Source organism: Panulirus ornatus, chromosome 15 (genome assembly GCF_036320965.1).
Source record: "Panulirus ornatus isolate Po-2019 chromosome 15, ASM3632096v1, whole genome shotgun sequence".
Lineage (NCBI taxonomy): Eukaryota > Metazoa > Arthropoda > Malacostraca > Decapoda > Palinuridae > Panulirus > Panulirus ornatus.
Genome location: NC_092238.1, coordinates 1,880,601 through 1,907,777, shown reverse-complemented (window position 1 = coordinate 1,907,777; position 27,177 = coordinate 1,880,601). Strand labels below are relative to the sequence as shown.

At 40.0% G+C, this 27,177-nt stretch overlaps 1 protein-coding gene across 6 annotated transcripts in view; it reads left to right on the top strand.

Moving 5' to 3' along the window:
• LOC139753664 (ankyrin repeat and IBR domain-containing protein 1-like) overlaps positions 1 to 27,177 on the top strand; it is a 147,385-nt gene that overhangs the window by 26,886 nt on the left and 93,322 nt on the right. For all 6 annotated transcript variants that reach the window (XM_071670308.1, XM_071670307.1, XM_071670309.1 and 3 more), the window contains exons 4-7: positions 6,635 to 6,842; positions 10,613 to 10,792; positions 12,316 to 12,505; positions 24,425 to 24,657. In XM_071670308.1, the coding sequence (XP_071526409.1) occupies positions 6,635 to 6,842; positions 10,613 to 10,792; positions 12,316 to 12,505; positions 24,425 to 24,657 (811 nt within the window). The remainder of the gene's footprint in view (positions 1 to 6,634; positions 6,843 to 10,612; positions 10,793 to 12,315; positions 12,506 to 24,424; positions 24,658 to 27,177) is intronic.

The window sequence follows — 27,177 nt, the reverse complement described above, 5'->3', positions numbered from 1 at the left end:
GACTCCAATTCACTCTATTCCTTGCCCTCCTTTCACCCTCCTGCATGTTCAGGCCCCGATCACACAAAATCTTTTTCACTCCATCTTTCCACCTCCAATTTGGTCTCCCTCTTCTCCTCGTTCCCTCCACCTCCGACACATATATCCTCTTGGTCAATCTTTCCTCACTCATTCTCTCCATGTGCCCAAACCATTTCAAAACACCCTCTTCTGCTCTCTCAACCACGCTCTTTTTATTTCCACACATCTCTCTTACCCTTACGTTACTTACTCGATCAAACCACCTCACACCACACATTGTCCTCAAACATCTCATTTCCAGCACATCCATCCTCCTGCGCACATCTCTATCCATAGCCCATGCCTCGCAACCATACAACATTGTTGGAACCACTATTCCTTCAAACATACCCATTTTTGCTTTCCGAGATAATGTTCTCGACTTCCACACATTTTTCAAGGCTCCCAAAATTTTCGCCCCCTCCCCCACCCTATGATCCACTTCCGCTTCCATGGTTCCATCCGCTGACAGATCCACTCCCAGATATCTAAAACACTTCACTTCCTCCAGTTTTTCTCCATTCAAACTCACCTCCCAATTGACTTGACCCTCACCCCTACTGTACCTAATAACCTTGCTCTTATTCACATTTACTCTTAACTTTCTTCTTCCACACACTTTACCAAACTCAGTCACCAGCTTCTGCAGTTTCTCGCATGAATCAGCCACCAGCGCTGTATCATCAGCGAACAACAACTGACTCACTTCCCAAGCTCTCTCATCCCCAACAGACTTCATACTTGCCCCTCTTTCCAAAACTCTTGCATTTACCTCCCTAACAACCCCATCCATAAACAAATTAAACAACCATGGAGACATCACACACCCCTGCCGCAAACCTACATTCACTGAGAACCAATCACTTTCCTCTCTTCCTACACGTACACATGCCTTACATCCTCGATAAAAAGTTTTCACTGCTTCTAACAACTTTCCTCTCACACCATATATTCTTAATACCTTCCACAGAGCATCTCTATCAACTCTATCATATGCCTTCTCCAGATCCATAAATGCTACATACAAATCCATTTGCTTTTCTAAGTATTTCTCACATACATTCTTCAAAGAAAACACCTGATCCACACATCCTCTACCACTTCTGAAACCACACTGCTCTTCCCCAATCTGATGCTCTGTACATGCCTTCACCCTCTCAATCAATACCCTCCCATATAATTTACCAGGAATACTCAACAAACTTATACCTCTGTAATTTGAGCACTCACTCTTATCCCCTTTGCCTTTGTACAATGGCACTATGCACGCATTCCGCCAATCCTCAGGCACCTCACCATGAGTCATACATACATTAAATAACCTTACCAACCAGTCAACAATACAGTCACCCCCTTTTTTAATAAATTCCACTGCAATACCATCCAAACCTGCTGCCTTGCCGGCTTTCATCTTCCGCAAAGCTTTCACTACCTCTTCTCTGTTTACCAAATCATTTTCCCTAACCCTCTCACTTTGCACACCACCTCGACCAAAACACCCTATATCTGCCACTCTATCATCAAACACATTCAACAAACCTTCAAAATACTCACTCCATCTGGGGAGTAAAGTCAGGGGTTAGTGAGAGGACAAGAGCAAGGGAAGGAGTAGCAATACTCCTGAAACAGGAGTTGTGGGAGTATGTGATAGAATGTAAGAAAGTAAATTCTCGATTGATATGGGTAAAACTGAAAGTTGATGGAGAGAGGTGGGTGATTATTGGTGCATATGCACCTGGGCATGAGAAGAAAGATCATGAGAGGCAAGTGTTTTGGGAGCAGCTGAATGAGTGTATTAGTGGTTTTGATGCACGAGACCGGGTTATAGTGATGGGTGATTTGAATGCAAAGGTGAGTAATGTGGCAGTTGAGGGAATAATTGGTATACATGGGGTGTTCAGTGTTGTAAATGGAAATGGTGAAGAGCTTGTAGATTTATGTGCTGAAAAAGGACTGATGATTGGGAATACCTGGTTTAAAAAGCGAGATATACATAAGTATACTTATGTAAGTAGGAGAGATGGCCAGAGAGCGTTATTGGATTACGTGTTAATTGACAGGCGTGCAAAAGAGAGACTTTTGGATGTTAATGTGCTGAGAGGTGCAACTGGAGGGATGTCTGATCATTATCTTGTGGAGGCTAAGGTGAAGATTTGTATGGGTTTTCAGAAAAGAAGAGTGAATGTTGGGGTGAAGAGGGTGGCGAGAGTAAGTGAGCTTGGGAAGGAGACCTGTGTGAGGAAGTACCAGGAGAGACTGAGTACAGAATGGAAAAAGGTGAGAACAATGGAAGTAAGGGGAGTGGGGGAGGAATGGGATGTATTTAGGGAATCAGTGATGGATTGCGCAAAAGATGCTTGTGGCATGAGAAGAGTGGGAGGTGGGTTGATTAGAAAGGGTAGTGAGTGGTGGGATGAAGAAGTAAGAGTATTAGTGAAAGAGAAGAGAGAGGCATTTGGACGATTTTTTGCAGGGAAAAAATGCAATTGAGTGGGAGATGTATAAAAGAAAGAGACAGGAGGTCAAGAAAAAGGTGCAAGAGGTGAAAAAAAGGGCAAATGAGAGTTGGGGTGATAGAGTATCATTAAATTTTAGGGAGAATAAAAAGATGTTCTGGAAGGAGGTAAATAAAGTGCGTAAGACAAGGGAGCAAATGGGAACTTCAGTGAAGGGCGCAAATGGGAAGGTGATAACAAGTAGTGGTGATATATTTTTTTTTTTTTTTTTTTTTTTTTTTTTTTTTATACTTTGTCGCTGTCTCCCGCGTTTGCGAGGTAGCGCAAGGAAACAGACGAAAGAAATGGCCCAACCCCCCCCCCCCATACACATGTACATACACACGTCCACACACGCAAATATACATACCTACACAGCTTTCCATGGTTTACCCCAGACGCTTCACATGCCTTGCTTCAATCCACTGACAGCACGTCAACCCCTGTATACCACATGACTCCAATTCACTCTATTTCTTGCCCTCCTTTCACCCTCCTGCATGTTCAGGCCCCGATCACACAAAATCTTTTTCACTCCATCTTTCCACCTCCAATTTTGTCTCCCTCTTCTCCTCGTTCCCTCCACCTCCGACACATATATCCTCTTGGTCAATCTCTCCTCACTCATTCTCTCCATGTGCCCAAACCATTTCAAAACACCCTCTTCTGCTCTCTCAACCACGCTCTTTTTATTTCTACACATCTCTCTTACCCTTATGTTACTTACTCGATCAAACCACCTCACACCACACATTGTCCTCAAACATCTCATTTCCAGCACATCCATCCTCCTGCGCACATCTCTATCCATAGCCCACGCCTCGCAACCATACAACATTGTTGGAACCACTATTCCCTCAAACATACCCATTTTTGCTTTCCGAGATAATGTTCTCGACTTCCACACATTTTTCAAGGCTCCCAAAATTTTCGCCCCCTCCCCCACCCTATGATCCACTTCCGCTTCCATGGTTCCATCCGCTGACAGATCCACTCCCAGATATCTAAAACACTTCACTTCCTCCAGTTTTTCTCCATTCAAACTCACCTCCCAATTGACTTGACCCTCACCCCTACTGTACCTAATAACCTTGCTCTTATTCACATTTACTCTCAACTTTCTTCTTCCACACACTTTACCAAACTCAGTCACCAGCTTCTGCAGTTTCTCACATGAATCAGCCACCAGCGCTGTATCATCAGCGAACAACAACTGACTCACTTCCCAAGCTCTCTCATCCCCAACAGACTTCATACTTGCCCCTCTTTCCAAAACTCTTGCATTCACCTCCCTAACAACCCCATCCATAAACAAATTAAACAACCATGGAGACATCACACACCCCTGCCGCAAACCTACATTCACTGAGAACCAATCACTTTCCTCTCTTCCTGCACGTACACATGCCTTACCTCCTCGATAAAAACTTTTCACTGCTTCTAACAACTTGCCTCCCACACCATATATTCTTAATACCTTCCACAGGTATATATATATATATATATCCAAAAGAAGGAACGGAGAAGGGGGCCAGGTGATGATATTCCCTCAAAGGCCCAGTCCTCTGTTCTTAACGCTACCTCGCTAATGCGGGAAATGGCGAATGGTATGAAATATATATATATATATATATATATTTTGATTTTCCAAAAGAAGGAGCAGAGAACGAGGCCAGGTGAGGATATTCCCTCAGAGGCCCAGTCCTCTGTTCTTAACGCTACCTTGCTAACGCGGGAATTGGCGAATAGTATGAAAAGAAAAAATATATAATATATATATATATATATATATATATATATATATATATATATATATATATATATATTTTTTTTTTTTTTTTTTATACTTTGTCGCTGTCTCCCGCGTTTGCGAGGTAGCGCAAGGAAACAGACGAAAGAAATGGCCCAACCCCCCCCCCCATACACATGTACATACACACGTCCACACACGCAAATATACATACCTACACAGCCTTCCATGGTTTACCCCAGACGCTTCACATGCCTTGCTTCAATCCACTGACAGCACGTCAACCCCTGTATACCACATGACTCCAATTCACTCTATTTCTTGCCCTCCTTTCACCCTCCTGCATGTTCAGGCCCCGATCACACAAAATCCTTTTCACTCCATCTTTCCACCTCCAATTTGGTCTCCCTCTTCTCCTCGTTCCCTCCACCTCCGACACATATATCCTCTTGGTCAATCTCTCCTCACTCATTCTCTCCATGTGCCCAAACCATTTCAAAACACCCTCTTCTGCTCTCTCAACCACGCTCTTTTTATTTCCACACATCTCTCTTACCCTTACGTTACTTACTCGATCAAACCACCTCACACCACACATTGTCCTCAAACATCTCATTTCCAGCACATCCATCCTCCTGCGCACATCTCTATCCATAGCCCACGCCTCGCAACCATACAACATTGTTGGAACCACTATTCCCTCAAACATACCCATTTTTGCTTTCCGAGATAATGTTCTCGACTTCCACACATTTTTCAAGGCTCCCAAAATTTTCGCCCCCTCCCCCACCCTATGATCCACTTCCGCTTCCATGGTTCCATCCGCTGACAGATCCACTCCCAGATATCTAAAACACTTCACTTCCTCCAGTTTTTCTCCATTCAAACTCACCTCCCAATTGACTTGACCCTCACCCCTACTGTACCTAATAACCTTGCTCTTATTCACATTTACTCTCAACTTTCTTCTTCCACACGCTTTACCAAACTCAGTCACCAGCTTCTGCAGTTTCTCACATGAATCAGCCACCAGCGCTGTATCATCAGCGAACAACAACTGACTCACTTCCCAAGCTCTCTCATCCCCAACAGACTTCATACTTGCCCCTCTTTCCAGGACTCTTGCATTTACCTCCCTTTTTTTTTTCTTTTTACCTACATCCTGCCTCAGGAGTCCCTCCTGTCTATGAAACTACTGCAGCACACAAGATGCCTTCCACATCCAGTAGGCAGGAACAGAATGATTGAAGACTTCTGTAGAGATGCTGACATTCTATTCTACAAAAGCCATTGTTCTAAGAGTTCACATCAGTGCTGTATGTTTGTTGTTGGTTTTCATGTGGTAAACATGGGTCAGTGTGGTGTCAGTGGACTGAACCATTGCATGTGAAGCAGCTGAATAAGATTAAGGAAAGGTCTGTAGGACCTAGGTGTAGATAGGGGACAGTGTTCTTCGTGACTAGAGAATAGATGTAAGTGAATGAGTCCTTTCTTCATCTGTTCGTGATGCTACTTCGTTAAAGAATTTCTATAAGTGAATGAGCCCTTTTTTCGTCTGTTCCTGATGCTGCTTTGTTAACACAAGGTATGGCAAAGAAGTGTGGATATATATATTATCCCTGCATGTCGTAGAAGGTGACTAAAAGGGGTGAGAGTGGGGTCTGGGAATCCTCCCATCCTTTTTTACTTTCCAAAAGAAGAAATAGAGAAAGGGACAAGTGAGGATTTTTCCCTCTAAAGCTGTCATCTGTTCTTAAAGCTGCCTCGCTAGCATGGGAAATGGCAAATATGCATGAAAAAAGTGAGTCAATCATTGTTCGCCAGTGGTACTACACTGGTGGCTGATTCAAGTGAGAAACTTGACTTGAGTTTGGAAAAGTGTGTGAGAAAAGAAAGGTGAGAGTAAATGTGAATAAAAACAAGGTTATTAGGTTCAGCCAGGTTAATGGACAAGTTAGGTGGGATGTAAGTTTGAATGGAGAAAAATTGGAGGAAGTGAAGTGTTGTAGATATCTGGGAGTGGACTTATGATGGTCATATAGACATCCTTAGGAGAAACGATCTATGCATTTTGTTAAGGCTTAGCATATTTTCTCCATTAAGGCTCAGCATATTTTCTCCATTATTATTTAAGTCTTTTACCATAGGAATTTGATACCAGTTAAGCAAGCATCACTGATACTAAAAGAGATTTGCAGTCATAGAAAAGTATTTTGATAAGATGTGATTTACAAAGAAATTTAAGATTGATTAAGCAGATTAACTTTTAAGAGAAATTACAGTTTTGTAAAGCAGCCTGCAAACCTATCAGCAGTATAATTTCCAATAGGACCTTTCTCTGTGACCTTGGGGGTAATCCGAACAAGAAAAATGCAGATGATGAGAGCTCAATTCATTGTGTCTGCCGTGTGGGCCAAGCCAAGTCACCTTCCGCTGAAGATAGACGAGCTGCTTGTATTGTTATGATTTTGCAGTGGCGTGGACCAATACTTCAGGATGGAGAAAAAGAAAGAGCACAATTAAATGCACAGGATAAGGTATGATATTTGCCTTTTTATGTTTCCAGAAATGTTGTTCCACTTAGATTTTTCTTTTGATCGCAAAGTGTACATTTTAGAAGACCCACTGCATTTACTGTCACTTTCATTACTTGTGAAGTTGAAAATATTACATTTTTATGCATGTTCACAAAAAAATAAGCTTCATTATGAATGTATACTTTTATGTTTAGAAATATAAATGCAGCACTTAAAACTTTTGTCAGAAATATATTCATATTAGTTTGGCAGGCATACAAATGAGATTAGAATCATTTACTAGTGCTGAATGAAATGCAGTTTTATTTTGTTGTTATTCAAGATACTTCAGCAGGTGAAGTCATTATGAAAGATAAAGAAGAAAGTGGATATTGTTTTTTATGTACATTATGAAGTAGACCAAACTGGAGATGGAAGGATGGAGTGAAAAAGATTTTAAGTGTTTGGTGCCCAAACATGCAGGAGGATGTAAGGTGTCCATGGGGTAGGATGAATTGGAGCAGTGTAGTATATAGGGGGGGTAACATGCTGTCAGTGAACTCTGTCAGGTTGTTAGAAGCAGCCAGTGGAAACCATGGAAAGGTTTTTGGGCCTGGTTTTGGATTGGGGTTTGTGGTTTCAGTGCATTACAAATGATGGGTAGAGAATGGATGTGAGGAAATACAGCCTTTCTTTCTTTGTTCCTGGCACTTTCTTGCTAGTGCAGGGAACAGTGAACAGGTATGAATATAAATCCTTATAGAGTGACAGGGCTACATTTCTGAAAACCAGTCACTTAGTGGTGAATTGTTAACTAAGGAATTTAAACCCATTATATAAAGGGAGTTACATTCTTGAGCTCTCAGTAATTTTCCAAGTCTAACTTCGTATGGAATGTACAGGTAGCATCTTAGCTGAAGGACTACATAGTACATACTTAAATATGATGATTTAGGTGATGTTTAATGAAAACTTACCAAAAACTGCACTAATGAGGGCTTCAGATTGTGGTGGAGCAAGGGTTAGTAAGAGGGAGAGTAGGGTGTTCTTCATTACCTCATGAACTAACTTATCACCAAATGTAGCTGTGGCATGCCTCGTTTTTTTCCCTAAAAAGCTCCTCATAGTATTGGGAGACATCTGTAAGCACAAGAAGAAACTAATTAAAGTTCAGAGTTGTGAATGGACCAGCAAGGCACTGAAATTGCAAATGCTAACAGCACGCAATTAAAAAGTTGTATGTCCGCAAAATCTAAGAGACAGGGTGTCATGAACGTATAACTTCTTCCCCATTCTGCACAAAAGGACAAAAATAGGCAGCTTCTCACAGACAAAGACAAACTGAGAGAAACCATATAGATGAATGCACAGAGGAACAGGCATACACTGTTTGCTGTGAAAAGATTGAGCAACTGCTGATAATTGCTGAGGGAAAAGTAAGAATACATTTCTTTTTGATCTTAATGGAAATGTGAAAGTTTGAACAGTGAATGCTCAACAGATGAAATATCATAATAACATTATTAATAACATAGAATAAAGCCTGTTGCTGGTGTCATTGACTTACCTCCTCATTACTTACTTTACCCATTTGTAAAATCAGTTTGAAGCATAAACAAAATTGATTCTGTGCTCTCATTTGATAAAACTACAAGATGGTAGAGTTTTGTTGAGTTTTAAATTGTATGCCTGTGAATGGATCCAGGGTCTTTACAAATGATTGTGACTATAGAAGGAAATGGTGAGATTGCATTGCTTAATGACGTTAATACTGGCACAGAAAGGGGTAAGCCTTTCCTGTATAAAGTGACTGAGGGCATGTACAGCTAGTGGTCAGTTGTACATAAATGTTTACGATAATTATTAATTTTTGTTGCTGTTTTTGATCTCGCTATTCATTGTTTCTGCTGCAAGTGTACAAGTGCCTACAGTGACTATATATATATATTAGTTTATGATGCTGCACTTTGATCTTACATTGCTATTGCATTAATTAATGCGGAAGTGAATGCTCTCTTATGTGCAGGTAGGAAATGTCATACCAGCATATCCAAAACAGCACGTTTGTTAAGGTTTGTACTCTTTGTAGCATGGAGATGTTTACTGTAATAATGAATTTGTGTTGCTGTTTTTGGCTTATTATTTTTACATGCATTTGTTTGTAAATGATTGCTCTATTGTATTGAATACTCCAAATGGTAAATCTTTTATTTTTTCATATTTTTATGAATTTATGATTACCCCAGAACCTCTTTATAAGAATGAGTCCTGGTGTTACCAGGACATCTTTCCAGAGGCTCCTGTAGCCCAAGGCTGTGATGCTTCAAGCAGCAGGAAAATAAAAACTTTTTAAGTGAGAAGTTATTTGATGAGACTTTACTTTTAACGATATAACCTCACCAAAGATTACTTTTCATCCATGGTGTACCCTATTGCAGGTATAGTCAGATAACAAATGATAACTCTTTTAACAGTAGAACCATTATGATGCAAATTTGTTGATTACTACTATAAGTTTTTATGATTATATGTTTGTTAGGATTCTCACTGTAAGTATGGATCTTGGGTAGGTGCATTAGGATTGGCGGGATGCATGTATGGGCCCATTGTATAAAGGCAAGGGCAGACAGAGGTGCGTGTTCAAACTACAGAGGTAAAAGTTTGTTGAGTGTACCTTTTAAGTTGTATGGAGAGTGATGACTGAGGGGGTGAAAGCATGTACAGAGCATCAGACTGGGGAGAAATAATGTGATTTCAGAAGTGATAGAGGATGTGTGTGTGTGTGTATGTGTATGAAGCTTACCTGATATATGATAAGTGCACTGCCAGAACAAGTGCAACAGGGCAATATTTATGTTAGCATGAGCATTGTGAGAAAGGAAAAGGTAATGAGCACAAACAGGAAATGAGCAGAGCACCTCAAGTGTATTTGGTCATTGTGGTGATATTATTTCTATGCTATTCCTAATTTAGAGCAGAACCTGGAATTTGCAATTTTGCAAAAAAAAAGATAATGGTGTTTATCTTTTGAATGAAATCATATTGTTAGTTGAGGCCTCAAGAAGTAGTATTTATATAAGCTTGTTGATTTGAGTTTGTCACAGTAGTTAAGAATTAAAAGTTCTAATGCTCATATGGTACAACACTCATGTATGTATTGAAATGAGACAAACTGTAGGTATTTTGCAATATTGTAACTTATAAGAATTAACAGTAATAAATTAATGGATAAAGGTAATAATTAGACAAATTTATTGTGGTGAATTAGTTTTGAGGAATAATTTATAAAATATTGAAATAAAGTAAGGCGAATGATGCAAATATATAGGAATAACAAGAACATATGTTACCATAGTATGGTGAACTGTAAACCAGATTAAGTGAAAGTACAAGAAGGGAGAAAAAATATGTGTAGATGTATAGGTAAGGATGAATATAGTTTAACTGTAAGCATAAAATGCTTGAGAAAAATGAATTTGTATCTCTGTTAAGGTGAAAGGTATAGTTTAGAGTTGAGATAATTTGATTTTCTTGTTCAAAATCCTTTATGTATATTTTCCTTTCATACCTCCTTGTCTATTTTGTTTTAGTGAGTTTTTCCTACATTTTGAAAATGATGATATACAGGATCTTTTAGAAATGACATTACTCTACAGAATCTTTTATTTTAAATGAAAAGCTTCCACCAACAGATTTATAGTAACTCAGACTTTGATATGATTGTGATGAAGTTTTCAGACTGAAAAGGAAAGACAAAATTAGTAATATTATTTCTTTTATCCATATTTCAGAAGGGGAATACAGCACTCCACTATGCTTCAGCCTCTGGACTTCGGAAATGTGTAGAACTGTTGGTGGCTCAGGGAGCTGGACTCTTTATTGAAAATCGTGACAGATTAACACCTTGTGATTTAGCAGTTAGAGCAACACATCATGATGTTGCTACTTATTTGGAATCTCGCATGGTGTTTGTGAGTCCTCTGACTTTTCTGGGAATTTGCAATATTGTATATAATGTTAGCAGACCAACTTTATGTGATTACATTAATTTTTTATACCATGCATAATGGGATACTGCTATGTAAAGTTATGGTAATTATATTGATTTTTTACACCATATATAATTGGATACTGCTATAGAAAGTTATGATAATGATATTAGTTTATTTGGAGACTTTTTGAAATTACCATTAAAAGCTCATGGTTTTAGATGTTTGGGCCAACTCAAATCTCATATAATGTTACCTTAAGATCTCCCGAAGGCAGTGATTTGGATCAGACGGTAAAAATATCAAGAGAGTGTTACTGTTAAAAGGAATGCAGTAAGTTGAAATTGTAAAGACTAAGAATAGTTTAAACTGTTAAATATAGAAATCTTGATATGTGCATTGTACTCAAATGAAAACTTCATGAGTATGAAATGGGTCTTGATTTGTAGAATAAGCCATAACATACTGGTAGTGAAGACTGAATAGGGAATCAATATAAGGAATAGATAAGAAAATAAGAATTTCAGAGAGATTCAGTGTTAAGAATGATTTAGTCACTGGAAGATGGAGTGTTGATCTGTTATATAAAGGTAAACAAAACAGATGTGCAAAAATATGAATATTGTTGTGAGGTCTTAACATGACATTTACTTTCTAGTTAAGCAATTTGCACTTCATGATCAGACTATTCTTTCATTACCGTTCCACTTCCATTTCATTTGGGGGGATCAGATGAACAGCCTCTGCATCATCACTCTCTTCACTCTCTCTCTTTTTTTTTTCTATATCAACCCAAGTCCAATTGATAACAGTGGAACATGAAATTCCACACTTCTGAAAGAGCTTATAATATAACTTTTTCACTTAATACTCTAAGCTGATTCTTTAATTGAGACTGAGGTCCCCATTCATACAATTTTCATACACCAAAATACTTTCATTTGATCCCCAGTCATTCCTTTAACATCTGAAATACCCTCAGTCCTAATCAAATTTCTCATTGTGTCTTTCCATCTCTTTTGTAGTATGCCTCTTCTCTTTGTGACAAAGAAAATATATGTATCAGAAGTAGAGAGGACAAAAAGAAGAGAGACTGAATTGGAGATCAAAGGATAGAGAGAATAAGATTGTGAATGCTTGGGGCCTGAACATGCAGGAGGATAAAAGACTTCCTTAGGATAGAGTGAATTAGAGCAATGTGGTTAACTCACGGCAATTTGCTGTCAGTGTGCTGAACCAAGGCATGTGAAGCAGCCAGAGAAAACCTTAGAAAGGTCTCTGGGGCTCGGATGTGGATTGGGGGCTTTGTTTTCGTGACATTAAACATGACTCCTAGAGAATGGATGAGAGAATTAGGCCTTTATTTCTGTTCCTGGTGCTACCTTGCAAATGTGGGCATATGTGGACAAGTCTGAAAGAAAAGGTTAAAATCTCCTAATATTATCAACTATGTTCATAATTTGTTTTATAATTTTTGCATAAATATTTATATTTTTCCTGTTTAGGCTGACAGTAGTGATGGAGTTATTGAGGGTGAACTGCTGGGCAATGAGGTTGAGACTGAATGTGACAATGAGGTTTACTCTGGCTTGCGGGCACAAGATTTACAAGAAGCAAAGGATCAATTGCTTGTTGAAACAGCAGACATGCTACATATTCCTCTTTTTACTGCCGAAGCTCTACTCAGGGATAATGGTAGGTACAGAGTTTAAGTAGTGGAACAGATCTTCTCTTGCTTTCCTTGTAAGGCTTTCCAGTGCATACTAATTCAAGATGATGCTCTACTAAAGTTAGCTGAATGAAGCCACTAAAACAATAATCAAATGTGTTTAGAATCAATTATACCAATTGAAAAAATTTACAGTTGTTAATATAAAACACTTAAAAACTCTACAGTGGAATTCCCCAAGGAGCAATTGTTTCTCCAGCTCTCTTCAGTCTTTCTATCAGAAGACTTCCCAATACCTGTAGCAAACCACAATGTGTAGATTCTTTCATATGCAAAGGAACTCACAATCACATCACTACACCCTGACATGACAACAGGAATATCAGTCATGCAGTGTTACATTATGCAAGTGGAACAAAATTTCATCCAGAACTGAATGTCAACATCTCCACAGAAATCTTCAGTCACTTTTAATCCCAGACAGACATGAATCAAGCTAACACCCTCCAATCACCTTTATTGGATGATTACTCCCATTGAACAAAACCCCAATCATTCTAGACATTCTGTTTTTGCTTGTGTTGAAATTCCAAACAAAATTTCATAGCAATATGAAAATATAAAGAATTGTTAAAAAAAATTTTCACCCTATGTGTGTATTTATATGTATTTGCTGATGATCACAATGAAAATATAATGCAATAAGTCCCAAATGCACTTTTATGTATTCTACATTTTTAGGAGAGATATAGAAATCTCATTTCAGCATCTCCCCTGAAGTTGTATGTATCTGTTTATACTGTCTATATAACGAATGTCCATTCCTTCTAGGAACTCCCATCGAGGGGGTGGCTAAGGTAAAAGCGTCTCTACTTATCCCTATCCTTACACGCCTCTCTCACATACATCATTTCATATATTCTACCACCATTTCTCTCCCTCCAGTACTCCTCTGCTCTATATCTCCATACCACAGGTGGTCTTCCTCTCACACCAGACCCTTTAATTGTTCTGTCATTCACTCTCTTTGCAAACTCAACATTTTGCATTTTTTCCACATGCCAAAACCACCTCAGAGTATTACTTTTCACCCACTCTTCCTCTCCACAATTCATTCCCTTTGCATTCCCTGCCATAATGAATCTCTTATATACCCCCTCATTACTTCCTTTATTCCATTTAGTCATCTAGTCTTAACTCATTTCCATAGTCTGTATTCTTGACATCTGTTACTCATCACATGTCCATGTTTTAGCTGCACAGGTCAGGTCAGGAGAATTATGCTGTCCGTTAACACTTTTTCCACTTTCATACTTACACTTCTACTCTTTATTATTCATTTAAAGAACCCAGTGACTCTTCTAGCGTATTCTGCATTCTCCCTTATCTTTCCTTGCATATCACCAAACTTGCCCAAAATAGATCCCAAATACATGATTGTGTCATCTCTTCCAGCCTTTCTCTTCCTATATCTATAACACAGGTTTAGTACACTTTCTTCTCACTTGATAGGGCTTTGCAAAATCTATATTTTCACTCTGTTTCCTTTGAGATGCCATTTCTGTACCTTTACTTGTATTTACCTTCAATTGCCTACACTTACATATATCATAAAACACACTTACAACCTTCTGCAATTCCATATACCATAAAAACACAACCTTCTGCAATTCCTCTTCACTCTCAGCAAATAACACAGTATTATGCATAAACAAGCTTGTCTCAAGCCATCATACCTCACCACCACACTATATTTCTACACCCCTTTTCCCTAGTTTTGTTTTCATCTCCCTTATCTGAAATGCATGGGACCAGAAGTGTTTCAGATTTTGAATTTTTTGGGATTTTGGAATATTTGCATATATGTAAATTATAGTAGTGTTACTGGAGTTACTGGAGTGATAGTTTTCATACATGGTGCCCTGACAAGAAAATAGTGAAATTGGAAAAGAATGTAGCTTAGACATTGAAGCTTATTCTTTCATTGAAATGTGAACAAAGGAAGCATTCTTTTTTTTTTTTTTTCAAAGTGATAGAGATGGAAAGCAAAAAGGTGTTTTTCATGAATGTACTGGAAAAGTTGAGGTCCAGATAAACTTTTGGTCTGTCAAGGCTTTATTATGGTGGATGACCAACTACCTACCCTCATGTATCCAAGATATGGTTGTACTTTGTGTAATGAAGACAATTGAGAAACATCATAAGCCAATATTCCAGTTTCATGATAAGAGAAGTGGACCAGGCAATATGATACAGTGGTTAAATTGATGAAAGCTACTATTGACGTTTGTGTAAATAAATTATACACTTCCCTTTTCCATAGCCAGAGGTTGAACCATTATGTGACATTCATATTTCATTTCATTTCAAGCTAGAAGTTTCAGTTTTCTAAATTATTTCTTACATTTTTCAGATGTATATATATATATATGTGTGTGTATGTGTGTGTATATGTATGTATGTGTGTATATATATATATTTTTTTTTTTATTATACTTTGTCGCTGTCTCCCGCGTTTGCGAGGTAGCGCAAGGAAACAGACGAAAGAAATGCCCCCCCCCCCCATACACATGTATATACATACGTCCACACACGCAAATATACATACCTACACAGCTTTCCATGGTTTACCCCAGACGCTTCACATGCCTTGATTCAATCCACTGACAGCATGTCAACCCCGGTATACCACATCGCTCCAATTCACTCTATTCCTTGCCCTCCTTTCACCCTCCTGCATGTTCAGGCCCCGATCACACAAAATCTTTTTCACTCCATCTTTCCACCTCCAATTTGGTCTCCCTCTTCTCCTCATTCCCTCCACCTCCGACACATATATCCTCTTGGTCAATCTTTCCTCACTCATTCTCTCCATGTGCCCAAACCACTTCAAAACACCCTCTTCTGCTCTCTCAACCACGCTCTTTTTATTTCCACACATCTCTCTTACCCTTACGTTACTCACTCGATCAAACCACCTCACACCACACATTGTCCTCAAACATCTCATTTCCAGCACATCCATCCTCCTGCGCACAACTCTATCCATAGCCCACGCCTCGCAACCATACAACATTGTTGGAACCACTATTCCTTCAAACATACCCATTTTTGCTTTCCGAGATAATGTTCTCGACTTCCACACATTCTTCAAGGCCCCCAGAATTTTCGCCCCCTCCCCCACCCTATGATCCACTTCCGCTTCCATGGTTCCATCCGCTGCCAGATCCACTCCCAGATATCTAAAACACTTCACTTCCTCCAGTTTTTCTCCATTCAAACTCACCTCCCAATTGACTTGACCCTCAACCCTACTGTACCTAATAACCTTGCTCTTATTCACATTTACTCTTATATATATATATATATATATATATATATATATATATATATATATATATATATATATATATATATGAGCTTGAGAAGGAGACCTGTGTGAGGAAGTACCAGGAGAGACTGAGTACAGTATGGAAAAAGGTGAGAACAATGGAAGTAAGGGGAGTGGGGGAGGAATGGGATGTATTTAGGGAATCAGTGATGGATTGCGCAAAAGATGCTTGTGGCATGAGAAGAGTGGTAGGTGGGTTGATTAGAAAGGGTAGTGAGTGGTGGGATGAAGAAGTAAGATTATTAGTGAAAGAGAAGAGAGAGGCATTTGGACGATTTTTGCAGGGAAAAAATGCAATTGAGTGGGAGATGTATAAAAGAAAGAGACAGGAGGTCAAGAGAAAGGTGCAAGAGGTGAAAAAAAGGGCAAATGAGAGTTGGGGTGAGAGAGTATCATTAAATTTTAGGGAGAATAAAAAGATGTTCTGGAAGGAGGTAAATAAAGTGCGTAAGACAAGGGAGCAAATGGGAACTTCAGTGAAGGGCGCAAATGGGGAGGTGATAACAAGTAGTGGTGATGTGAGAAGGAGATGGAGTGAGTATTTTGAAGGTTTGTTGAATGTGTTTGATGATAGAGTGGCAGATATAGGGTGTTTTGGTCGAGGTGGTGTGCAAAGTGAGAGGGTTAGGGAAAATGATTTGGTAAACAGAGAAGAGGTAGTGAAAGCTTTGCGGAAGATGAAAGCCAGCAAGGCAGCAGGTTTGGATGGTATTGCAGTGGAATTTATTAAAAAAGGGGGTGACTGTATTGTTGACTGGTTGGTAAGGTTATTTAATGTATGTATGACTCATGGTGAGGTGCCTGAGGACTGGCGGAACGCGTGCATAGTGCCATTGTACAAAGGCAAAGGGGATAAGAGTGAGTGCTCAAATTACAGAGGTATAAGTTTGTTGAGTATTCCTGGTAAATTATATGGGAGGGTATTGATTTAGAGGGTGAAGGCATGTACAGAGCATCAGATTGGGGAAGAGCAGTGTGGTTTCAGAAGTGGTAGAGGATGTGTGGATCAGGTGTTTGCTTTGAAGAATGTATGTGAGAAATACTTAGAAAAGCAAATGGATGTGTATGTAGCATTTATGGATCTGGAGAAGGCATATGATAGAGTTGATAGAGATGCTCTGTGGAAGGTATTAAGAATATATGGTGTGGGAGGAAAGTTGTTAGAAGCAGTGAAAAGTTTTTATCGAGGATGTAAGGCATGTGTACGTGCAGGAAGAGAGGAAAGTGATTGGTTCTCAGTGAATGTAGGTTTGCGGCAGGGGTGTGTGATGTCTCCATGGTTGTTTAATTTGTTTATGGATGGGGTTGTTAGGGAGGTAAATGCAAGAGTTTTGGAAAGAGGGGCAAGTATGAAGTCTGTTGGGGATGAGAGAGCTTGGGAAGTGAGTCAGTTGTTGTTCGCTGATGATACAGCGCTGGTGGCTGATTCATGTGAGAAACTGCAGAAGCTGGTGACTGAGTTTGGTAAAGTGTGTGGAAGAAGAAAGTTAAGAGTAAATGTGAATAAGAGCAAGGTTATTAGGTACAGTAGGGTTGGGGGTCAGGTCGGTTGGGAGGTGAGTTTGAATGGAGAAAAACTGGAGGAAGTGAAGTGTTTTAGATATCTGGGAGTGGATCTGGCAGCGGATGGAACCATGGAAGCGGAAGTGGATCATAGGGTGGGGGAGGGGGCGAAAATTCTGGGGGCCTTGAAGAATGTGTGGAAGTCGAGAACATTATCTCGGAAAGCAAAAATGGGTATGTTTGAAGGAATAGTGGTTCCAACAATGTTGTATGGTTGCGAGGCGTGGGCTATGGATAGAGTTGTGCGCAGGAGGATGGATGTGCTTGAAATGAGATGTTTGAGGACAATGTGTGGTGTGAGGTGGTTTGATCGAGTGAGTAACGTAAGGGTAAGAGAGATGTGTGGAAATAAAAAGAGCGTGGTTGAGAGAGCAGAAGAGGGTGTTTTGAAGTGGTTTGGGCACATGGAGAGGAATGAGTGAGGAAAGATTGACCAAGAGGATATATGTGTCGGAGGTGGAGGGAGCAAGGAGAAGAGGGAGACCAAATTGGAGGTGGAAAGATGGAGTGAAAAGGATTTTGTGTGATCGGGGCCTGAACATGCAGGAGGGTGAAAGGAGGGCAAGGAATAGAGTGAATTGGAGCGATGTGGTATACCGGGGTTGACGTGCTGTCAGTGGATTGAATCAAGGCATGTGAAGCGTCTGGGGTAGACCATGGAAAGCTGTGTAGGTGTGTATATTTGCGTGTGTGGACGTGTGTATATGACATGTGTATGGGGGTGGGTTGGGCCATTTCTTTCGTCTGTTTCCTTGCGCTACCTCGCAAACGCGGGAGACAGCGACAAAGTAAAAAAAAAAAAAAAAAAAATATATATATATATATATATATATATATATATATATATATATATATATATATATATATATATATATATATATATATATCCCTGGGGATAGGGGATTAAGAATACTTCCCACGTATTCCCTGCATGTCGTAGAAGGCGACTAAAAGGGGAGGGAGCGGGGGGGCTGGAAATCCTCCCCTCTCGTTTTTTTTTTTTTCATTTTCCAAAAGAAGGAACAGAGGGGGCCAGGTGAGGATATTCCAAAAAAGGCCCAGTCCTCTGTTCTTAACACTACCTCGCTAATGCGGGAAATGGCGAATAGTTTAAAAGAAAGAATATATATATATATATATATATATATATATATATATATATATATATATATATATATATATATATATATATATATTTTTTTTTTTTTTTTTTTTTTTTTATACTTTGTCGCTGTCTCCTGCGTTTGCGAGGTAGCGCAAGGAAACAGACGAAAGAAATGGCCCAACCCCCCCATACACATGTATATACATACGTCCACACACGCAAATATACATACCTACACAGCTTTCCATGGTTTACCCCAGACGCTTCACATGCCTTGATTCAATCCACTGACAGCACGTCAGCCCCGGTATACCACATCGCTCCAATTCACTCTGTTCCTTGCCCTCCTTTCACCCTCCTGCATGTTCAGGCCCCGATCACACAAAATCTTTTTCACTCCATCTTTCCACCTCCAATATATATATATATATATATTATCCCTAGGGATAGGGGTGAAAGAATACTTCCCACGCATTCCTCACATGTCGTAGAAGGCGACTAGAGGGGACGGGAGCGGGGGGCCAGAAGTCCTCCCCTCCTTGTATTTTAACTTTCTAAAAAATGGGAAACAGAAGGAGTCACGCGGAGAGTGCTCATCCTCCTCGTAGACTCAGATTGGGGTGTCTAAATGTGTGTGGATGTAACCAAGATGTGAAAAAAGGAGAGATAGGTAGTATGTTTGAGGAAAGGAACCTGGATGCTTTGGCTCTAAGTGAAACGAAGCTCAAGGGTAAAGGGGAAGAGTGGTTTGGGAATGTCTTGGGAGTAAAGTCAGGGGTTAGTGAGAGGACAAGAGCAAGGGAAGGAGTAGCAGTACTCTTGAAACAGGAGTTGTGGCAGTATGTGATAGAATGTAAGAAAGTAAATTCTCGATTAATATGGGTAAAACTGAAAGTTGATGGAGAGAGATGGGTGATTATTGGTGCATATGCACCTGGGCATGAGAAGAAAGATCATGAGAGGCAAGTGTTTTGGGAGCAGCTGAATGAGTGTGTTAGTGGTTTTGATGCACAAGACCGGGTTATAGTGATGGGTGATTTGAATGCAAAGGTGAGTAATGTGGCAGTTGAGGGAATAATTGGTATACATGGGGTGTTCAGTGTTGTAAATGGATATGGTGAAGAGCTTGTAGATTTATGTCCTGAAACAGGACTGATGATTGGGAATACCTGGTTTAAAAAGCGAGATATACATAAGTATACGTATGTAAGTAGGAGAGATGGCCAGAGAGCGTTATTGGATTACGTGTTAATTGACAGGCGTGCGAAAGAGAGACTTTTGGATGTTAATGTGCTGAGAGGTGCAACTGGAGGGATGTCTGATAATTATCTTGTGGAGGCTAAGGTGAAGATTTGTATGGGTTTTCAGAAAAGAAGAGTGAATGTTGGGGTGAAGAGGGTGGTGAGAGTAAGTGAGCTTGGGAAGGAGACTTGTGTGAGGAAGTACCAGGAGAGACTGAGTACAGAATGGAAAAAGGTGAGAACAATGGAAGTAAGGGGAGTGGGGGAGGAATGGGATGTATTTAGGGAATCAGTGATGGATTGCGCAAAAGATGCTTGTGGCATGAGAAGCGTGGGAGGTGGGTTGATTAGAAAGGGTAGTGAGTGGTGGGATGAAGAAGTAAGATTATTAGTGAAAGAGAAGAGAGAGGCATTTGGATGATTTTTGCAGGGAAAAAATGCAATTGAGTGGGAGATGTATAAAAGAAAGAGACGGGAGGTCAAGAGAAAGGTGCAAGAGGTGAAAAAGAGGGCAAATGCGAGTTGGGGTGAGAGAGTATCATTAAATTTTAGGGAGAATAAAAAGATGTTCTGGAAGGAGGTAAATAAAGTGCGTAAGACAAGGGAGCAGATGGGAACTTCAGTGAAGGGCGCAAATGGGGAGGTGATAACAAGTAGTGGTGATGTGAGAAGGAGATGGAGTGAGTATTTTGAAGGTTTGTTGAATGTGTTTGATGATAGAGTGGCAGATATAGGGTGTTTTGGTCGAGGTGGTGTGCAAAGTGAGAGGGTTAGGGAAAATGATTTGGTAAACAGAGAAGAGGTAGTAAAAGCTTTGCGGAAGATGAAAGCCGGCAAGGCAGCAGGTTTGGATGGTATTGCAGTGGAATCTATTAAAAAAGGGGGTGACTGTATTGTTGACTGGTTGGTAAGGTTATTTAATGTATGTATGACTCATGGAGAGGTGCTTGAGGATTGGCGGAACGCGTGCATAGTGCCATTGTACAAAGGCAAAGGGGATAAGAGTGAGTGCTCAAATTATAGAGGTATAAGTTTGTTGAGTATTCCTGGTAAATTATATGGGAGGGTATTGATTGAGAGGGTGAAGGCATGTACAGAGCATCAGATTGGGGAAGAGCAGTGTGGTTTCAGAAGTGGTAGAGGATGTGTGGATCAGGTGTTTGCTTTGAAGAATGTATGTGAGAAATACTTAGAAAAGCAAATGGATTTGTATGTAGCATTTATGGATCTGGAGAAGCATATGATAGAGTTGATAGAGATGCTCTGTGGAAGGTATTAAGAATATATGGTGTGGGAGGCAAGTTGTTAGAAGCAGTGAAAAGTTTTTATCGAGGATGTAAGGCATGTGTACGTGTAGGAAGAGGAAAGTGATTGGTTCTCAGTGAATGTAGGTTTGCGACAGGGGTGTGTGATGTCTCCATGGTTGTTTAATTTGTTTATGGATGAGGTTGTTAGGGAGGTGAATGCAAGAGTTTTGGAAAAAGGGGCAAGTATGAAGTCTGATGTGGATGAGAGAGCTTGGGAAGTGAGTCAGTTGTTGTTCACTGATGATACAGCACTGATGGCTGATTCATGTGAGAAACTGCAGAAGCTGGTGACTGAGTTTGGTAAAGTGTGTGAAAGAAGAAAGTTAAGAGTAAATGTGAATAAGAGCAAGGTTATTAGGTACAGTAGGGTTGAGGGTCAAGTCAATTGGGAGGTAAGTTTGAATGGAGAAAAACTGGAGGAAGTAAAGTGTTTTAGATATCTGGGAGTGGATCTGGCAGCGGATGGAACCATAGAAGCGGAAGTGAATCATAGGGTGGGGGAGGGGGCGAAAATCCTGGGAGCCTTGAAGAATGTGTGGAAGTCGAGAACATTATCTCGGAAAGCAAAAATGGGTATGTTTGAAGGAATAGTGGTTCCAACAATGTTATATGGTTGCGAGGCATGGGCTATGGATAGAGTTGTGCGCAGGAGGGTGGATGTGCTGGAAATGAGATGTTTGAGGACAATGTGTGGTGTGAGGTGGTTTGATCGAGTAAGTAATGTAAGGGTAAGAGAGATGTGTGGAAATAAAAAGAGCATGGTTGAGAGAGCAGAAGAGGGTGTTTTGAAATGGTTTGGGCACATGGAGAGAATGAGTGAGGAAAGATTGACCAAGAGGATATATGTGTCGGAGGTGGAGGGAATGAGGAGAAGTGGGAGACCAAATTGGAGGTGGAAAGATGGAGTGAAAAAGATTTTGTGTGATCGGGGCCTGAACATGCAGGATGGTGAAAGGCGGGCAAGGAATAGAGTGAATTGGATCGATGTGGTATACCGGGGTTGACGTGCTGTCAGTGGATTGAATCAGGGCATGTGAAGCGTCTGGGGTAAACCATGGAAAGTTGTGTGGGGCCTGGATGTGGAAAGGGAGCTGTGGTTTCGGGCATTATTGCATGACAGCTAGAGACTGAGTGTGAACGAATGGGGCCTTTGTTGTCTTTTCCTAGCGCTACCTCGTACACATGAGGGGGGAGGGGGATGGTATTCCATGTGTGGCGAGGTGGCGTTGGGAATGAATAAAGGCAGACAGTGTGAATTGTGTGCATAGGTATATATGTATGTGTCTGTGTGTGTATATATATGTGTACATTGAGATGTATAGGTATGTATATTTGCATGTGTGGACGTGTATGTATATACATGTGTATGGGGGTGGGTTGGGCCATTTTCTTTCGTCTGTTTCCTTGCGCTACCTCGCAAACGCGGGAGACAGCGACAAAGCAAAATGAATAAATAAATGTAAATTATAAGACATCTTGGGGATATGACCCAAGTTTAAACTCAAAATTCATTTATGTTTCATATTCACCTTATACACATATCCTGGAGGTAATATATACAATATTTTTAATAATTTTGTGCATGAAACAAAGTTTGTGTAACATTGAACCATCAGAAAGCTAAGTTATCACAAACTCACCCACCCTTGTGGACAATCTGTGGTTGTTTGGCATCACCTTCATTCCTGACTCTGAATCTGTATGCTTTAGATAAGCAATCATTTTCTTACACTTATTCATACATAAGTACTTAACAGTAAAAAGATATCAAATACCCTTAATACAATGAAAAAATAGTATGTTTAGGGTAACTTAGCAGCACAGTAGAATCAGTAGAGTACCTGTATCAGCTGTTAAACAGTAAGAACAAAAAACAACTGCAGGTTTTCTGTTTCCACATATGGTGCTTTGTTTGGATTGAAAGGTTACATCTGTTTCACTTTACCCATAGGGGTATCTGCAGGCCTTTTTGACATTTTCAACAATATCTTTGTACTACAGAGCAGAGAATAAGCAAAAATCACAGAGTAATGCATGTAGGTCTGGCAGTGACAATAGTTTGTAACAAACTGGTGCTGACAGAGCATCAGAGCCCAGCATAGGTAAGTGAGGTCAGGTGTGGCATTTTCCACATGTAACATGTCACCACTCAAAAAGTTTTGGATTATGGAGCATTTTAGATTCTGGATTTTCTGATTAGAGATACTCAACCTGTATGTTAATAGCCCACAGTAACGTCACACAGCCATGCCTCACTTCCATGTGTATACTGAAACTTTCACTCAAGTTTCCAGTCACACTTGCACATGTGTTTGCTCCTTTATGGAAGGCTTTCACACTATTCAGCAGTTGTCTCCCTCCCCGAAATATCTTTATACATCCGTCTACATATCTATCTATCAATCTATCTATCTATCCATATCGCTTCACATCGGTTCCCTTCCACATATCCTTATCTGTTTATCCATCTATCTGTATCTCATCACTTTTGTTCCCTTCGGGAACTCCTTCAAGTGGTGGCCAAGGCAGATGACTCCATAACTGGTGAACTCCAGTGCTGCTTCTTAGCCTTTAGTGCCTCACCCTTAACAGGCCATTGGCACAGGGCATCTGTAGTACAGTGTTTTCAGAGGCTCCTACCTAATCTTCCGATCGACTACTTCTACCTAATAGATCTGGCTAATGTTATTGCCAAGTGTTCCAACCTACTATCTCTACCTAATCCTCCTATCTAATGTTCCTACTTAATGTTCTCACTTACTGTTCCTACATATTACTCTTACCTTATGTTTCTGTCCAATGTTCCTTTTTAGTGTTCCTACCTGATACTTCCATCTATTTTGCCAAAAGGAAGGGCTAGTGCATAGCACTCACCACAGGAAAATCGAGAGTTATGATGAATGAGCTGTGTGAGTTAAGAGTTGTCAAGTGTTATGTGTTACAAGGGGAGATTGTGTGTTTTTGGACAGAATGCCAACAGTCCATGTGTGGGTGAGGCAGCAAGAAAAGACAACTGCATAAGTCAAAGGAGTGCAACTTGACATCCCCTGAATTGAAGGCTCACAATACAGTTGTCACTAACCCTACCAATACCCAGGTGGGCAGTAATGGTAGTATACTTCCCTGGTCAGTGGCTGCCTACCAACCATTACCTACATACATATCCTTAACACATCCAAAAAAAAAAAGCATTTCACTCGACTCTTGTCATACACAAAAGTGCATGTGAGACTTATTGCGTTTCTTTTTTCCTGTGGTGATCAGCAAATACCAAATCTTGCACATCACTGTTACCTTACTGCAACCTGCATATTTATATTAGTATATTTTGTTTCCAGAATGGTCGAAAGCATTGCTTTTGGAGAAATGGATGACAAATGCTGTGCAGTGCTGTGAAGCTGCAGGCATAGCACCCCCAGCTTCTGCACTCCAGCTTGTATCTCCAACTCCTCCAGTGGTCACAGCATCCCTGCCAAACTCCATTATTACTCCTCCCCCACCTCCGCACATTCCAGGGGAAAAAATGGAAGAAGATGAGGAGGTGGAAAGGGATGGAAAAACTGGAAGTGTGGTAAGCATGCTGTATTTATATTTTTTATTTCAATTTCCTATCTTTCTGTCTATTCCAACAGCTGAGAAAATAAAGGAGCTTTGTATTAATGGGATGATAATGTACACCAATAGCCTTTGGTAAATGGCCAACTTAGGGTTGGCAAAGTTGTATTTCAGGATTGGTTCACACATGGTCATGGCATCAAACGGGAAGGATGATAATATAGAATTCTTTGAAACTGGAAGACAGTATAAAGGATTTTTAATGTATTTCTTAAGAGTAAGAAGTAATTTCTTGGTATATTGGACATAAGTAATGAGACATGATCATGTAGGATAGATCAGACTGGAATAGATGTACCCATGCATGGATTGGAAGTGTATAATATGATGCTGACTCAGCTTATGACGTATAGAAATTAACAGAGAGAGAAAAATTCAGTTTGAAGTCCGTAAATCATGAGTATCAAAATCAGATTCACTATGAAAATTAAGATGATCAAACTAGACATTTAGAAGATAGATGCTGAAGCCCTTATTATAAGTAATTACATCCATGATGTTCTTTCAGTAAAATTGAGATAATTGTAAAGGCTTTCAGTTCCCAAGGATGAATTGATTTTTACCGTCTCTGCTCATCAGTAGATGAAGGCAAAAGAAATAGAAACCATAGTGTTTGCTCTGGAGGTTGAGAATGTACTTTGCATTCATGGGAATGGATATCATGAGAATTGTGGTAAAGAAAGGGGATTGCAAACCCCATTTTCTTTGCTTATGAGTCACATTCTGAATATTTTGTGTTAGAGTGCTTAGTTTAGATAGGGAAATTTGTTTTTAAGCATTAGAGTGTGGTATACTAGAAGTAAAGTTGAGGAAAATAACATGTAGAATGATGTAGTATCTTATGGTAGCTTGTGTGGATGTGATTAGATTGTGTAATAAACTAGAGGGATAAGGGGAAAAGGATGGAAGTAGGTATATGATGACCTGGTGTGGAATAGAAGTTTCAACAGGAAAGCTATTACCATATGTGCAAAAGAAAAATTAATGTTGTGTCCAGAAAAATATCTAATATTCAAGTCTAGAATGTCTGGCATTAAAACGACAATAGGGTCTTTTGCAGTGAGGTTTGTAGGAAAGTATGCAATGATAAACATTAATGAAGAGCTTGAGATAAGGTTTTGAAAATTTCTTTTAGATGGAGGATGAAAGGAATAAGTCATTTTGCAATGGAAATGAAATAATGGGAAATAGTAATTTTATTCCCTGGGGATAGGGGAGAAAGAATACTTCCCACGTATTCCCTGGGTGTCGTAGAAGGCGACTAAAAGGGGAGGGAGCAGGGGGCTGGAAATCCTCCCCTCTCGTTTTTTTTTTCCAAAAGAAGGAACAGAGAATTGGGCCAGGTGAGGGTATTCCCTCAAAGGCCCAGTCCTCTGTTCTTAACGCTACCTCGCTAATGCGGGAAATGGCGAATAGTTTGAAAGAAAGAAAAGAAGTAATTTAGTAATTTTTTTTTTTTTTTTTTTTTTTCAAAAGAAGGAACAGAGGGGGGCCAGGTGTGGATATTCCACTAAGGCCCAGTCCTCTGTTCTTAACGCTACCTCGCTAACGCGGGAAATGGCGAATAGTTTAAAAGAAAAGAAAGAAAGTAATTTAGAACATGTTTAAGAAGTGTTGTTTAAGAAGTGTTTTTCAAAAAAAAAAGAAAAAGGACATTGTGAGAGCCTGTGTACTAAAGGTGAGTATTGCAATACTTTGTCAAAAAAAAATTTATAGGTGATACAAGTTGCCAGTAACTTTCAATTTTCTTGCAGTGAGCATAATGCACTTGCTCTGCCCTTTGGAAAATAAGATTCCCTACAGTGAATACTATGCACTAGTTCTGCCTTTTGGCAAAGTGATAGGAGCAATGGATTGAAACACTAGGAAGGAACCAAAGTGATAGGAGCAATGGATTGAAACACTAGGAAGGAACATTAGACAGTGGTGGTAGGTATAAACATTAAGTAGAAGTAGTAGATAGGAACATCAGGTGGGACCATTGGGTTGAATTAGTAGGTTGGAACATTAGGTAGGAGCCTCAGAAAACTCTGCACTGGAGTTGCCCTCTGCCACTGGCCTGTTAAGAGTAAGGCAATAAAGGCCATAAGTGGCACTGAAGTTCACCAGTTATGGAGACTTTTACTGTGGCCACCCCTTTGACGGAGTTCCTGAACAGGCATCAGAGATATGGTGAATTGAATTGCCAGCAAAAAAGTACACATTTGGCTTGTGTTGATGAGTAAAGCCCATGAGCATGTCAAGTACCTTAGGCAAGATTTTTTCTGAGGTAAGGCTATTGTGTAATGCCCACCACAGATCTTACTTGATGCTCAGTACTGTTGCCTTCCACTTCTGCCCAACTGCTGCAGGTATCAGCCTTAGGTTAATTTGGCTCTTTCTTGAGCTACTTGTTCAGGTTTTGTTTGAAGGTTTCATTGCTAACTTTGTTGTTACCTGACTCTGCCTGCATGTGGTTAAAGCACAAATAAAGTCA